The sequence below is a fragment of the Corvus cornix genome, chromosome 6 (assembly GCF_000738735.6).
Source record: "Corvus cornix cornix isolate S_Up_H32 chromosome 6, ASM73873v5, whole genome shotgun sequence".
In the NCBI taxonomy this organism is placed as follows: Eukaryota; Metazoa; Chordata; class Aves; order Passeriformes; family Corvidae; genus Corvus; species Corvus cornix.
The window spans coordinates 12,921,861-12,936,434 of NC_046336.1; the positions used below are offsets into that span (position 1 = coordinate 12,921,861).

General features: G+C 51.0%; 1 protein-coding gene across 2 annotated transcripts; it reads right to left on the reverse strand.

Moving 5' to 3' along the window:
• Nucleotides 1-197: 197 nt before the first annotated feature.
• On the reverse strand, nt 198-13,708 carry MFSD13A (major facilitator superfamily domain containing 13A). Of its 2 annotated transcripts, none has more exons than XM_039553746.1 (9): nt 13,632-13,708; nt 7,503-7,771; nt 6,980-7,059; nt 5,716-6,165; nt 4,787-4,904; nt 3,720-3,816; nt 2,818-2,989; nt 2,110-2,303; nt 198-1,908 (listed from the first exon to the last, which is right to left on the reverse strand). In XM_039553746.1, the coding sequence occupies exons 2-9, from the start codon at nt 7,665-7,667 to the stop codon at nt 1,655-1,657; spliced, it is 1,530 nt and encodes a 509-aa protein (XP_039409680.1). In that variant the 5' UTR covers nt 7,668-7,771; nt 13,632-13,708; the 3' UTR covers nt 198-1,654. The 2 variants fall into 2 exon arrangements, with proteins under 2 accessions (XP_039409680.1, XP_010407878.2); XM_010409576.4 differs by lacking the exon at nt 13,632-13,708 and adding an exon at nt 8,042-8,064 and having other exon boundaries at nt 1,655-1,908.
• Between the last annotated feature and the right edge of the window lie 866 nt (nt 13,709-14,574).

Here is a 14,574-nt window from a genome sequence, read left to right on the forward strand (position 1 = left end):
CTCTGGGGCATTCCACAGGAGCAGGGGTAAGTGACACCTCCCCTCAAAGGCAGGTGATCCCTCTGCCCCCTGCAGAAACAGCCAAGCCCCAGTGCAGTTTTGTAGGGAAGGAGATGTCCCCTTGTCTCCACACAGCCACAGCACTACATCTACCCAGCCAGGCTAGAACTGCTGCCTAGAAGAAAATCATCAAGCAATTCAGAAAAAGATAATCTTTAATTTATGAAATGGAGAATCATTCTCAAACTTGGTTAGAAGTTGCACAAATAACTTATGATTGAACCATTAAGAACTACAGCAGCCTCGTGGCAGGAATGTCTTGGTCCAACACAGAAGGCAGCCATGTCCTGAGGCAAGATGGCAGGTTGGTGGGCTGAGACCCCAGAGGGAACCTGGCACTAAACAAAGAACATCCCTCAAAGTGCAATTCCAAATGCTGCCTGCCAAGCCCCCCTCCTGCAGCAGGCAGGCGCAGGCTTTGGCACATCCCTTCTGCCTGCCCCCAAACATCACAGGGATTGAGGAGTCACCTTGCCTCAGGGGCCCCTTTGGTGATTACCTGTCCCTCGACTCCCAGTCGAAACCAGGGAGACCAAAGCACCTGCTCTCCTTGTTCCCTGGCTTAGGGCTTGGGCACTGTTTCAAGTGCTGAGGAGCTGAGGTGTCTGCCCCTCGCCACCAGGGTGAAATCCCAACCCTGTGATTGCCCAGTACTGTGTCAGACAGGCTCCAAAGAGGAATCGAAGGCACAAAGGCAACACCTGGTGTCTCCTCCAGGCTTGTGCTCTCCTGCAGGCTGCCTCACCAGGTCACCTGGGATGGCCCTGGGCAGGGAGGCACTTCCAGCAGCTGGATTAGGGGTTGGTTCCCTGACTTTGCCCAGAATGGGAGGGAGCTCAGGGTACAGCTGGGCTGTGGAGAGGAGAGATAAATGGCATGCAATGGGATGATACAGCTCAAGGCTCTGAACTCAGTTCAGCCCACCACCTTTCCCAGGCCAGCAACAACACCCTCTACAAGGCCACAGAGGAGGGAACCTCATAAAACAGCACACTCAGCATCCTAGCTGTGCAGGATCTTGTCCTGGGAACAACAAATGCTTAAGAGTGGATTTGGTCCAAAAACCACAGCACTGTATGTGGGAGGGTTGTACCAGTTACTGGGAAAGGCCTTCAAGGTCCTCTCATCCCTGATCCTGTTTGGCAATCATTCCCTTGGTCACTTGGTCCCTCAGGAGCCTCCCACTCCACTCCCCAAGGCTGCAAGGCTCTAGCAAGGAAGAACTCCCTGTGCAGTTTCCTCCTGCTCAGCTAGAGAGGCTGTGGCTCCCTAGAGCCATGGCCAGGGCAGAGAAGTGCATTGGGGATGTGTCTGTTTCTAGCACCTGCAACCCAGCACCTCCTTGCTGGAATGAGCAGCTCTCTGCTCCCTGGGACAGGCTGGAATAAAATGTTCTTGCTCCTGAGATTAAGTGATCTATCCCAGGCCCCTCACATGCTGAACTTCTCTGCCTTCCCCAGTGACCACCACCTGGAATGAGTAAACACTGGCATCACAGCATTTCACAGCTGAACGGTGAACATCAGGCTCTCTCAGCCCACCATCCCTGCCCTTTGCCTGCCCTCCAGCAGCACCCTGGGGGGCTCAGGCACCCTTAGATTGTTTTGATATCTGGTGCTTGGCCTTGTGTCAGGCTCTGCCGCTGAGCCTTCACCATCTGCAGCCGCTTCCCGTGCAGGCTGAACTGTGACCAGCTGAGGAGCTGCAGCAGCGCACACGCGATGGGCACGAAGACGAGGAGGTAAAAGCAGCCCTGGCGAAGAGTTGGCTCCAAGGCCGCAGCAGACTCCAGCTTTGGCTGGGCACTCACCACGTTGTTTAGGGGGTTGCGCTGGAAGATGTCGTAGCCTGGTGTCAGAGAAGAGTGTGAGAATGGGGACAGTCGAGATGGACCTCTGCCCATTCTCTTTGAGTGACTGGCCGTGGAGAGGCAGAGACCGGGCACAGGTTAGCAACTGAAGAGCCCTCTGCACCCACCCAGGGCACAGGACACTGAACTCACAGGTCTACCCTGTCCTGCTCTGCTGCTTTCCCCAGGAGCATCCTTACCTGTGTACGCACAAAGCAGCCAGGTGCCGATCAGAGGGGCGAAGGTCTGGCCTGGCTTGGTGACCAGAGCCACCATCCCAAAGAGCAGGGCTGAGGCTGCCTGCTTCCTACGGTTCAGGACTAGATCCTCATCCACCAAGTCAGTGACCACCAGGTTGAGTAACTTACAGGTCCCTTCTGTGAACACGCGGTTGCTGCAGAACAACAGGCAAAGTACTGAATAGGGGTACCAAGAAATGACAGGAAAACGTGACAGATCAGAAAAAATGGCAAGGGTGAGAAAGGTTTCCCCACACTTGAAATAAGAATTTCAGAAGCCCTGGTTACAGGAGAGGAACGCCACTATCAATCAGCCTTTGTACCCTGCAGTGACACCTCGGATCAGTCCTGACCTGTCACACAGACAGGCTTGGGGACAGGACACACTGGGCCTGTGGCTCACAGGCAGCTGCAGCACACACCGAGGGCTGCAGAGGAGGAGATGAGCACTAAGCAGCTGGCAAAGGCAGCTGCAGGCTGCCAGCAGCCCTGCTGGTCTATGACCTCCTGAGTATCACTGCCTTCCTTGCTCTGCAGTGGGACAGCCTGTGAATTCTGCAGGGACCCTGCCCCCTGTTCCCTGCCTTCCACTCCTCTCCTTAAAACACGGACAACTCATTTTGCTTCCCAGGAGGCAGAGGGCAGGGGAAGTGACCACTGCTTGCCTACCTGGCAATGAAGATGCAGAGCAGATACACCTGATCAGGTCCTGCCAGGAGCATGACAACACTCAGAGCCAGCTTCAGGAAGAAGAGTCCTCGCACCACAGCGTAAACCCCACAGCGGCGGCAGAGCGACAGGAAGTAGAGGTTGTTGAGATGGGGGGCAATGTAGGAAACACCTGAGCAGAGAGAGAGGCACAAACAGCTAGATGGAGTTTCAGTTTCCACCATGCCCCCAGACACGACACTGAGAAAGACAGCAAGGTTGGCTACTGCCAGCAGAACAATACAGAGTAGCTCCCCTGCACATACAGAAGGCTGCAGCAGATTTATTCCGTGGCTTTGTGGCACAGCACACACTTTCCTACAGAGGGAGACCTTCTTCCATCAACCTCATGGACAGGAAGGAGGAAAAGACTTGCCCAGTGTCATGCAGAGGCTTTGACTCAGCTCTGGAGCAGAAATAAGAGGGACAGGACTGCCTGACCGGACCTGGCCTGCACAGAACCCTCCCAGGGTAACTCTAGGACCAATGCCCACATATCTGTGGCATCTTGGAAATGGTCCACATGCTGCAGAAGGGATAAAATTCAGGGCTGTGTTCTCTGCTGCATCCTGGGAACACTATCTGCAGCCTCTAGTGCTCAGAGCAATACCTCTCTGGAGTCTGGTGTCCAGCACACCAGGCTTGTCCTTACTAGAAAAGCCTCCAAGTTAGTTCTGTGGCCAGGGAGGAAAACTCAGAGGTCCCAGGGAAGCATGTGGGGTGCGTGCATGTGTGAATTTCACAGCCCAGAGTCCTGCATGTGAGCGCACCTCTACCCAGATGGAGTTTGGGAAGAGCAAACCCAGACTCAGGCCAGGTCTTACCTAACTCACCTGCTCCCCCCAGTCCCACCTGAGACTCACCGAGCAGGAAGGATCCAGTAGAGACAGAGATCTGGTCTGACAGCAGGTGCTCCAGGAACAGAGGGAAGAAGTTGCTGTTAAAATGGCAGTGAAAAACCTGTGAAGGCAGCATGCAGACAAGCTGGTCAGCAGGAACAGCAGTGAGAAAGAACAGAAAAAGCTAACAGCCCTCTGGACGCTGTTGTCCTAGGAGCCCCATGCCAGGGGATCATGCAGGATGGGCCTGGAGTACTTCAGCAGAGCAAGACCTTGGCTGTGGCATTTCTGACACTGCTGGCTGAGATTGGAAAGCTGCAATGCCATCAGCCATGCCCACTGTGTGCCCGGGGTCAGCCCCACTGCCCAGCTGTACAACACAGTGCTTCTGGGACAGACAGGGCCAGCAGATGACAGCAGTGACCACGAGGCTTTGGGGGAGACAGTGGCATGGCAGAAGGGAGGAGGCAGCTGGCAGGTAGACATTGGTAAGGCAGCGAGGCTTGAACACAAAGATGCAGACCAGCATCAAGAGCCTGCCTGAGGGGAACTGAGGGATCCCCAGGGAGCCATGATTCCAGCACACAAAGCTGGGCAGGCTGCCGGCATTTGGTAGTAATCACTGAAGAGGATGAAGAACAGAAATGGTAAAAGCCAGTTGGGAGGTGGATCCAGCTGGACAGTGAGAAGAGTGACGTGAGCCTCAGGAAAACGGAAAGGGAAAGGAGACTGTGCTGATAGCCACGCCAGCAAACAGCACTCCTGAACTCATCCCCTCTGTGAGCCAAGCCCTGGGCTTCTGCACCCCATATGGGCTGCACAGAGCTCAGTCAGCCCCCATAACCCAGCCTACGCTGCAGAGAGAGGAAGAAGCATCCCACAGCTTGCTCAGGAAATATCCTTGGTCACAAGCAGGGAGAGTGGCTACCAGCTGCTGAATCAGCCAGCATGTGCAGGAGGCTCCAAGAGCAAGTGGGTGCTGGAAACATCTTTGCCCTTCCTGGGGAACTCACATACTGCTGAATCACCATCTCAAACAGCCAGAGCCAGCGCTCACCCTCTGAATTGCAGCGTGTCACTTCTGTGCCTACCTGGATGAGATTCATGCAGACAAACCAGAGGAAGTTGCGATGCCGGGAGAGCTGCTGGAGATACTCTGCCAGGGTGATCCTCTTCTCCTGGGGGACGGAATGTTTCTCAATGTACAGCCTAAAGAAAAAGGAGGGATAAAAAGCAACCATAAATCCCTCACAGCAAGCAGGACAGAGTCCCCAGCTCTCCCCGTGTAGATGCAGAGCTGTCTCTCCTCAGCTCCCATCCCAACCTTTTGTCTTCCTGGACCAATCAAAACAGTGGAGTCTACAACAGTGATTGCTTAATGCTAGTAAGAAGCACAGGCAACACGTGTTGCAACAAAGAACATCTGTCTTAACACAAAATTCACATTTCTGTCCATAAATGCATTCTCATCTTATTAGCCATTCCACTACACATATGTTCCTCTTCCAGGTCCCTGCAGTCAGCTCACCTGGCAGATCTCATCAGGATCTGCTGCTACTGCAGCATAATGCTGGCAGCTTATAACAAGAGATGACAAGTGAGGCAGCCCAAGGAAGGAGCTGAACAGGGAAAATCAGCTTGGTGTGGCCTACCAACAGCTCAGCCACTATCAGGCAGCTGAAGTGAATAACAGGGTGAGACATTCACTTGTCCAACTCTGTAGGGCATGGGCAGTAATGTGGTCTCGCGCTCAAGCAGGAATGCTTTCATAAGCTGGTTCTGACATTTTACCACTCACAGGCCTCACTGGGTGCTCTAGACATGAACTTATTTCATGTTCCAAACACTGGATGGCCATACAGGGGGTCAGGCCTCTGCCTCCAGTTTGGACTAGGGGTGACACAAGACAGTTTTGTTCTGTTTTCAGAGGAGCCAGTGTGACAGCTGATCCTGAAAACTGTATCAATAGACAAGAATCTATGCCAGGCCTTTGTCCCTGCTGAGAATTGGTGACCCTTACTCTTTTAGGGTTGATTCCTGGTCCCATTTTGCCTTCCCATCAGCCTGAAACCGCTGGCGGAGCAGCTGCGTGGACAGGGTGAAACCAACAATGGAGCAGAGGGCCAGCAGGACGCAAAATATGCGAAAGGAAAAGAAGTCCTCCTTGTTCCACACTGCATAGGACATGAAGACAGACAGGGAGCCTATGGCACTGAAGAGGGAGCAGTAGAAGTTGAGGCTAGTCCTGTCTTTTGCTGAAACAGCCAGGTCTGCAAGCAAGGCGTTGTGATGGAGGTCGACCATGGTGAGAAAGCTGTCGTACATGCAAAGGCAAAGGAGGAACTGCAAACCAGGATGAGCCCAGGCAACCCAGAAAGCCAGGAAAGAAATGGCAAAGAGGGGGCCATTGTGGCTTAGTGCTCTGAGCCTCTTCAGAACTACTTCAGGAGAGGAAATCTCTGCTCCTGCCCTGCAACAGAAGAAGAAAAAAAATTTAGGTACCTGGACAAAATCCTGCATGATCACATATTCCTCCTCTCCAAGGAAGTCATGTAAGTGGCATACACACAAATACAGCTTTTGCTCAAGTAACAACCACCCCCATCAGGTACCTTCTCAGCTAATGGTGAATATACTGAAAATATGGGTTTAAGAAGGCCAAAAGAAAAGAGATTTTTTTTTTTCTCCAGAGCATTTCTCTCCCTGACAATGCTATACTGTCTGCACTTTGCACAATGTAAATGATTTTCATGAGTTTTTACTAGTTGCAGGAAGCCACGCCACAATTTTCATTAAAATGTTGACGTAAATACATGAGAAATGCTAATGGCCAACAATACAGAGCTGTCTTGCCTCAGCTCCCATCCTAGAGAGTTTGGGAACAACTGATATGAGGCATTCCATGTGGAAATAACTATACTTTCCCCCCTTGTGCCTCCCAAACCATGTACAGATACTCTCTAACACCCCATTAAGAGGCTTGCTCATACATCAGGGACTCAAGATTTTAGATGCCCACATTTTAGGTTCTGCACCACTCATGACTGTTGTTAAAGGTTAGGGTCAGATCCACCCAATAGGTGTGTGACTTTCTCTGTACAGTCAAGTACTGAAACAACATTCATGAGCACTGAGCTTCAAAGATGCCACGAAAAGGAGGTATTTAAGAGTTCCATGCCCAATAAATCATTCCCATGCCATCATTTTAAAGGTGCCAATTTGACATCATCTTCCCCAGAGACTAAACAACTTCCCAGACTCTTGTGAAAGAGAACTTCACTTACTGCTGCGTGCTAAGGAACACTCGGTCACTCAGCCAGCCAAACAGAGGGTCATTGAGGCTGTTCCAGATCAGAAACACTGTCTGGGAAAGAAAACAGGATAGTGAAACAAACCACAGGACAGCTCAGTTCTGTCACCAAAGCAAGAAGTGCTGAGCTGGCACACTGAGCTACCAGCAGGAACTGTCCCAGCACACCTTCCCTGCCACATCACCATTGTAGGATGCCCCTGTTTGGGGTAACTGGCAGTGAAGCCACTGGTTTTCACTGCCTGTGAAACACCCCAACGTCCCCAGAGGAAAGGCAGTCTTAAGAACTCTCTGCATTTTCTATCCCTGCTTGGTCTATTTTTATGTAAGTGGGAAAAACTGAAAAGCCTAAGTTAGCACGTGGAAGGCTCCCTTGCTCCCTCTCCAAAAGGGAACACTGCTGTTATAACTAACAGTTTTCACATTTCTAGCAAGGAGCAATCTTGGTTTCAGAGTTTCCTACTTAAGAGCACAGAAGCCTATGGAAAAAAACTAACCTCTCCTATCCAAAAGGACAGTTTATCAATCTTGTAAACAGAGACGAAGGTGTCCACATAGTACAGGAGGAACACGTTGTGCAAAATGGAAACAAAGAGCGACAGAGACCCGTAGATCACTGCAGTGGGCAAATGGAAAAGACAAGCCAGCAGTCGCAGCCCCATTTTGGCGCAGTCAGTATTCAGCTCCTTTGATCACCTCCATTTCAGGTGAGATGTCTTCTCCCAACACCTACTACATCTTTGCTGGGGCCAATCCATTGTTGCTCCTGCAGGAGAGAAAAAAATAAATAAAATAAAACAAAACCAGGTTAATTTTCTTAAATGAAGTAGAAGTTGAATCAAGTTCATTGGTAAATCTTTGTCTGCAGAAATCAAAATTCATATTGCTTTGAGGAGCTGTTCCAAAGTGGATTGGAGGGGATTTAAGAGACTAGAAGCTGTCTGCTGCACTAAAGCTGTTTCATTAAGCTGAAGCCAGGCTGTGGGCTCCTGGGGGTATGACTGTCTCCTCCTGAGCAGCCTGCCCTGTCCTTTACCCTGTAATGTTCTTTGTTATCCAGCAAGTAGACAATTAATCCAGCTCTTTAAAGGCAAGGTCACAGGAGGAATCAAGCTAGATAGCTGCAAACAAAAGCAGGCTTCAGAAAACACACCTAGTCACTGGTATTTTTAGGTACTAATGTAAATTTTTACCCAAATAAAAATGACAACAGCTGTGATGTAACCTCACAGGTGCACACCGCTTTCCCCAAGCAGTCACAGCTGACTGCACCTGGGCTGGCTCAGACAGGAGTTATTTATGGCGAGCAGTGCTGCTGCTTTGTGGCATGAAGAGACACAACCAGAACACGACTGCAGCAGGCATGCTGCCACCATGCAATAAAAGTGACCATAAGTGCCTTAGCAGCTGTCCAGCTTGTCTTGGAGTGGCCTAAATCTTAGGACCATAGTCTGAAATAAAGATGCTTTGGCTGGACAGCAATATACTCAGAAATAAAACACATGGACACAGCAGCCTCAGACCAGAACAAGACGCTGTATGTTCACAAGGGGCTGAATGTGAGAGGAGGATTCCCCACACCTGCACTGACTGGAGCTCATGGCCAGGGGGTGGGGCCAGAAATGTTCTCTTGTGCTTTTCAGGCTGAGCCCTCTCTCACACTAAGTTGCTACAGACCAAAGGCACAAAACCACAAGGCACTTATGTGAGACACAAGGGTTTCTTAAATCAGTACAAGTCAGCTCCTCCAGCCCATGCCATCATGAGAAGCCCTTTTCACAGCACACACACACGAAGGGTGACAACAAGGTTGTTATCCTGGTGCTCTCAAAAGCAAGATAAGGGGCTGTGTGTCACTCCTGCTTCAGCCCTCCAGGGTCTGCATTCACTCAACTCAGACACATCGTGGGGGCTTGCAAGGTGGGATAAGACTGAACACATAAGAAATAGGAACCAACGCACCACACCAGCCTCTTGGGCTTGCAACACCAGCTGCAGCAAGTCTAAGCAGAAAATCAAGCAGAAGAATAAACGTCTGGGTATGAAACCTGATGAAACGCCAGTCCGGTTCAGCATTTCCCTGAAGCCATGAGTCTGACCACTTCTAGGCGAGATTAGAAAAGCAAAAATAACCATCTGCTCTGCCTAGGCCAAGGAATTCCTCATAACTAGCTCCGAAGGAGCAGGAACAGCACTTGTTCCAATCAATTATATCACTAGATTGAAAATGTATCTCGGCTCCACTCTCAGCCAAAGCACTAGACCTCAACTGGATCCAACTGCAGAGCCCTTGTGGAGCTCAGACACCATTCCGCATCCCTGCCAGGCCAAAACCCATGGCCAGATAAAAGGAAGACACTGCTTAGAAGGGAATTCAGCCTGACAATGAACCTTTATAGATGTAATTAAAGACAGACAAGCCTCAAGGGGAAACTTCATTTTGTATGGTCAAGAATTGGAAAGGAATCATGATATGTAAAGACAAAGGTTAAGAAGAAGGGAGAGTTAAGCCAACTGTCCCACAGGTAAGTTCTCTGTCTCTCACCAAGAGCCTTCTGTGGAGGACTGATTGAAGAGCAGATGAAGACACTACAGTGCTGGGCCCCCTCATGGAACTGTTGGGGACACAAGAACTGGGAACATTCACTGTAACTAGCAGGAAATCAGTTTAAAGCACACGAAAATATTTCTTTACCTGACAGGTAGTAAACACCTGACATTTGCTGCCAAAGGATATTAGTGAGCTGGGCAGCAGGTTCAAAGGATTAGACAAATTCATGGAAAACAGCTGTACACAAACAGCTACTAAAGGAAACGAGGCGGGGAAATCTGCCCCAGCAGCCCCAAGCCAGCTGTGCAGGCTGGGGGTGGACAAGTGGAAAGGCCACAGATGGTGCCCAGGCTCACATACTCTTCCCCTAAACAGCATCTCCTGCTGCCACCGTGGGGCAGGATGTGGGGAGAGACAGACCAACAATGTGATCCACTAGCGTGATTCTTATCCTGGGCTTGCCTTTGCTATCCAAAACCTGTTTGAAAGCAGAGCCCGCTCAAGCCTTGGTGTTAGTGCTGCACTTCACACTGTCCCCATCAAAGAGTGCTTCACTGAGCACATGTCGCACAAACCACAGCTGTTGAGCTTTCCAGAGACACCTCATTTTGTCATATATATGCTACAGCGCTGTTCAAAGAGAGTAAAGTTCCACTTTCTTTCCTTCTGCCCCCTCATCACTCCCTCACAGATGCGCAACCCCTCCAGCCAGCTATTTGCAAGTGATGTCACTTTTGCTAGTACAGCCATTAGGTCATTTGATAGATATTTTTCCCTCCCCATCTGCAAATGTGCAGTCAAGAAGAAACAAATCACAGTTCTCTGTAAAAAGCAGATTTTACTTCTACACCCAAAGCACTGTGTTATTTAAGCTTGCCACAGTGGTATTTTCATAACCTTTTCCTTAGGATGGAGAATTACTCATGGAGTATGTCAGAACTTTTTAACATGAGGCTGTAAGAAGTAATGGGAAAAGGAGCTGCAGGAGGGAATAGCTATCATTCATTGACGCTGAACTTCTAACACAGTCATAAAGCAACAAGCTCATAAATTAGAAAGCAATGAGTCTTTATTTGAGAAACTTCCTCCTCTGCATTTGACATCTGGCTCCTGCCAGTGACGTCCACAGATCTTATCTTCCTGAGGAGGATGTTGGAACACTGGCTACCAGGAAAGCACTGCTTTTGTTTGAGAGTGCTGGCATACAGCTGTGTCTGGAACACACCACAGCTTGGGGCTCACACATCTGCTCTAACTTCCTAGCCAGCTCACAGCTGGATTCACGAGTCCTCGTGTCCCATGGTGATTCAGCAATGCTTTGGCCTTACAACAAGGCTGAGCTCCAGCCTTCCACAGCTGAAGCCACTTGTACTGAGCCAGCAGCAGAGCCATACATGCGAATCTTGGCTCAAACCAGCCTGTTAAGCAGGGCCAGATGATTTTTATGTGCTGAAATTGCTACTCAGCAACCTGAAACAGCCATCTGCAGACCTGACCACAGTATCAGGATGACTCTTGTATTCATTCTCCCCTGTGTGGGTAATGCAGGCTGGAATATCCCAAATAATAATTCAGGATATGTCTATGCTTGCTTGAGCTGCCACTACACCGCCTCTGCTGCATATTCTGGGTTTTGAGGGGGTTACTAACAGAGGGCCAAATACACCAGCTCTGTATCTCTGCAACTGCCACACAAAAAGTCCACCCAGCAGCTGGAAAAACCACCTGAGAGAAAACCCTATTTACAGACATTTGTCACAGCCAGACAGGACCGGGCTGCTGGCAGTCTAGCCCCATTCACAGGGAAGCTGGGCTGGAGCGGCACCTGTGAAAGAGCTGATGTCCTGTGACCTGTCCCAGCAAAATGCCTGGTGCTGGGCACATCAATTCCTCCCAGACCCTGCAAGTGACAGCCATGGATGTCTTTGTCTGGTCAGGCTTATCCATCAGTGATGAGCCCATTTTGGGAGCACAGACCAGGTTCTGCACACTCCTTCCCTCCCACGCATGGTACCCCAGGACAGCTCCACAACACAAGACATCTCAGAGGGTCCTCAGCTCATGAAGCTACTTGGATTTTGGGAGAACTCTGTCAGTAAAATGAGAAATCCCTCCACAGAGGTATTTGAATGAATGAAATCAAAAGAGCCCCCACTTAAAAAAATCCCTGTCAAAATCCTATTTCTATCCCAGGAAAGCTCCTTCCTAGATACACACTCCACAAAATTTAGCCTCCTCTGACTAAACTTTGATCTTGTGCACCGTTTCAGAGGTGAATATAAATCCAAAGCTCTCAGTTTCTCCACTCCATACTTCTTCTAAAATCCTAACACCCTTGGATAATCCACTTAGTAACAAGGACTCTGGAGGGAACACTAAACAGAGTCCTGTATGAAACATGAACAAACACCCCAACAGCAGGCTCCCAGCAGCCTGGTATCTGAAGGGTGAAGCAATGAAACCTTTGAAACCACCTGGATCAGGCACAGAAACATGACTGCAAGAGGCTATGAGGGTGTTTCCCAGTACTGTTTACCAATTCAACAATCACCGATGACCATGTACTATGAGGTTAAGTAATACCCTTCTTATTACAAGCAGTCATGTGCTTCCATCGAGTGCTTCCATCACTCCTGCTGAGTTCATACATGCAAACAACTGCCACACAGACAATTAACACCTTGAACCAGCTGGTAGCTTCCATGGAGCTGTACTCCAGCTGAGCAATCTTGTTCAATCAGATGTCATTCCCTAACAAGAAAACAAGGCTTGTCAATAGAGATAACTGGGCAGATCTCATAGCCTTGGAACTTGGTGAGGCTTTTACCTTAACAACACGCGATGTCCCGTGTCTAAACAACTCAATGTTTTACAGTGTAAAGGAGGAGTGTTAGATGTATTTAAAAAATTGTTCTCCATTATTTGCTGTCAATATAAGCGCTAATCTTGTAGAGGACCTCACAGCACTAGGATGGGAACCATTGCCAGGTAACTCTGGCCTCAAATTACAAATCTAGAAGTAAATATGAAATCATCATTGAATACAACCCCCAGGAGTTGGTTCAAAGGAGCTGAGATTACTGCACAGATACTGCCTGTTCTTTATTAGGACTTAACAGGAAGCACCAGGTGAGAAGCAACTTTTACCACTCTGGCAAGTGCAGCCACCAGGAGTTTCTGCCACACATCTTCCCGGGGACACGGAGTCTCTTCACCCATACAAACCTCCCAAAGCCACCGTCCCCCCGCAGGGCCCCAGCCGCCGCCACGAGGCCACACGTCACTGACTGAAGGGCTGGAAGAAGCCCAGCTGCCGAGGCCACCAGGGATCTCTGGGGCGTTTATGGCTGGGAAGCACAGCACTGGGTCACCAACTGCAGCCGCTGACGTCCCACGTGCAGGACAGGAGCACAGGGAGCCAGGCAATGCCTGCAGAGTCAGGCTGGAGATGGGGACACCGTGACTTTGGACGTGCCCAAGTAGCGCTGCCATCCCCTGTGCCCCATGCACAAGGGCCCTCCACGCTAAAGGGAGGCCTGGCAGCCCTGGTAGAGGAAGGGGTGGCCGGGCAGGGCCAGTGCCATCCTTCCCTAGCGGGTTCTCCAGAGGCACTGCCACCCTTCCCTGGCGGGCTCTCCCGCAGGCTCCACGGCAGTGGGTTGAAGCCTGCCAGGTGAGGGGAAGGTGTAACAGGGACACCAGAGACCCGCTGCACACTCCAGGAGAAGAGGGCAATGCCAGAGCCGCCTCTCCCTGCCAGGAGCCAAACCCCGACCGGCTACCAGGGCTAAGCCCCCTGCCCACGGGCACTGACACCAGAGTGCGAAGTTACCCCCCAGCCCAAAGTAGGATCGCCCACGATAATGAAGGGAAGTACCCGCCAGGGCTCTACCACTGCAGGGAAGGGGGAACCCCCCACCCTGCAAAGGCGGCCCACTAGGGGGTAGTGTCTCTCCCACCGTACCCGAACCACCTTATTACTGAGCGGAGAGGGGGCCCCCGTCCCACCACACTACAGGCAGGGAGACAAACCGGGGCCAGCGATAAGGCGGGAGAGACGCTCGGCGCCTCCTACCTGCGTCCGGTACCGGCGCTCCCCCGCCGCTCCGCGGTCGCACGGCACAGTCGCGCATGCGCACCCCCCCAGCCCCGCCCCGCGGCCATTTTGCGTCCTGGCAAGTGAAGCCGCCGGCACCTCCCGGCAGCCATCGCGCGTGAGGGCACCCGGGTCCCTTATTTGCATAGCCCCGCCCCCAGCCGCAGGAGCCTCTCTGGCCGGGGGACGGCGCCTTCTCTATGGTCCGTCCGCCCGTCGCCATGGAAACGCAGCCGGGCGGGGGACGCAAGCGCTTAGAGTCAGGGGAATCGTGGAATCATCAAGGAATCGGCGATGGTGGACAAGATCTTCAAGTTCATCCAGTCCACGCGCCAGCCCAGCGCCACCACTGTTACCCCCAAGCCACTAAACCATATCACCCAGTGCCAGATCCACTTGAAAACCCCCAGGGATGGCAACTCCACCAGCCGGGCAACCAATTCCAATGCCTGATAACTCGAACAGTGAAACAAAATTTTTCTCATATTTAATCTGAATCTCCACTGTCCCAGCTTGAGGCCATTTCTTATGTCCCTCTCACTGCAAGGCACGCAGAAAAGACCTGCCCCCACCATCACAGCCTGCTGTCAGGGGCTGTCAAGAGCGGTGACGTCTCCCCTGAGCCTCCTCTTCTCCAAGGAGCGTGAGCCAAGCTGCACAATGACATAGTGGAAACAAAAAAATATACATGGCTGCTTGGGCAGGTGGGGCAGTAATCCAGCAAATATCCTGGCTGTGGTCTTACTAATCAACTACTTACATTTCTCTCCTACGAATAATTTCCATTCATCCTGTGTACTTCAGAAACTACGGACTATCATTGTCCATTACCATTTAAGATCTCTCTGTGGGCCTTTCTCTCAAAGAAGCAGCTCCTGAGTTCAGCATATGGATCACCTTCCATCTCTCACTGCAACAGTTG

Excerpts from the sequence above, each read along its gene's own strand:
- MFSD13A (XM_039553746.1), bottom strand. The coding sequence starts at position 7,667 with ATGGGGCTGCGACTGCTGGCTTGTCTTTTCCATTTGCCCACTGCAGTG. Across the intron at positions 4,905-5,715 it reads CAGGAATCAACCCTAAAAGA|GCTGTACATTGAGAAACATT; the intron begins GTAAGGGTCACC and ends CTTTTTCTTTAG. Across the intron at positions 1,909-2,109 it reads GCTGCTTTGTGCGTACACAG|GCTACGACATCTTCCAGCGC; the intron begins GTAAGGATGCTC and ends CTCTGACACCAG.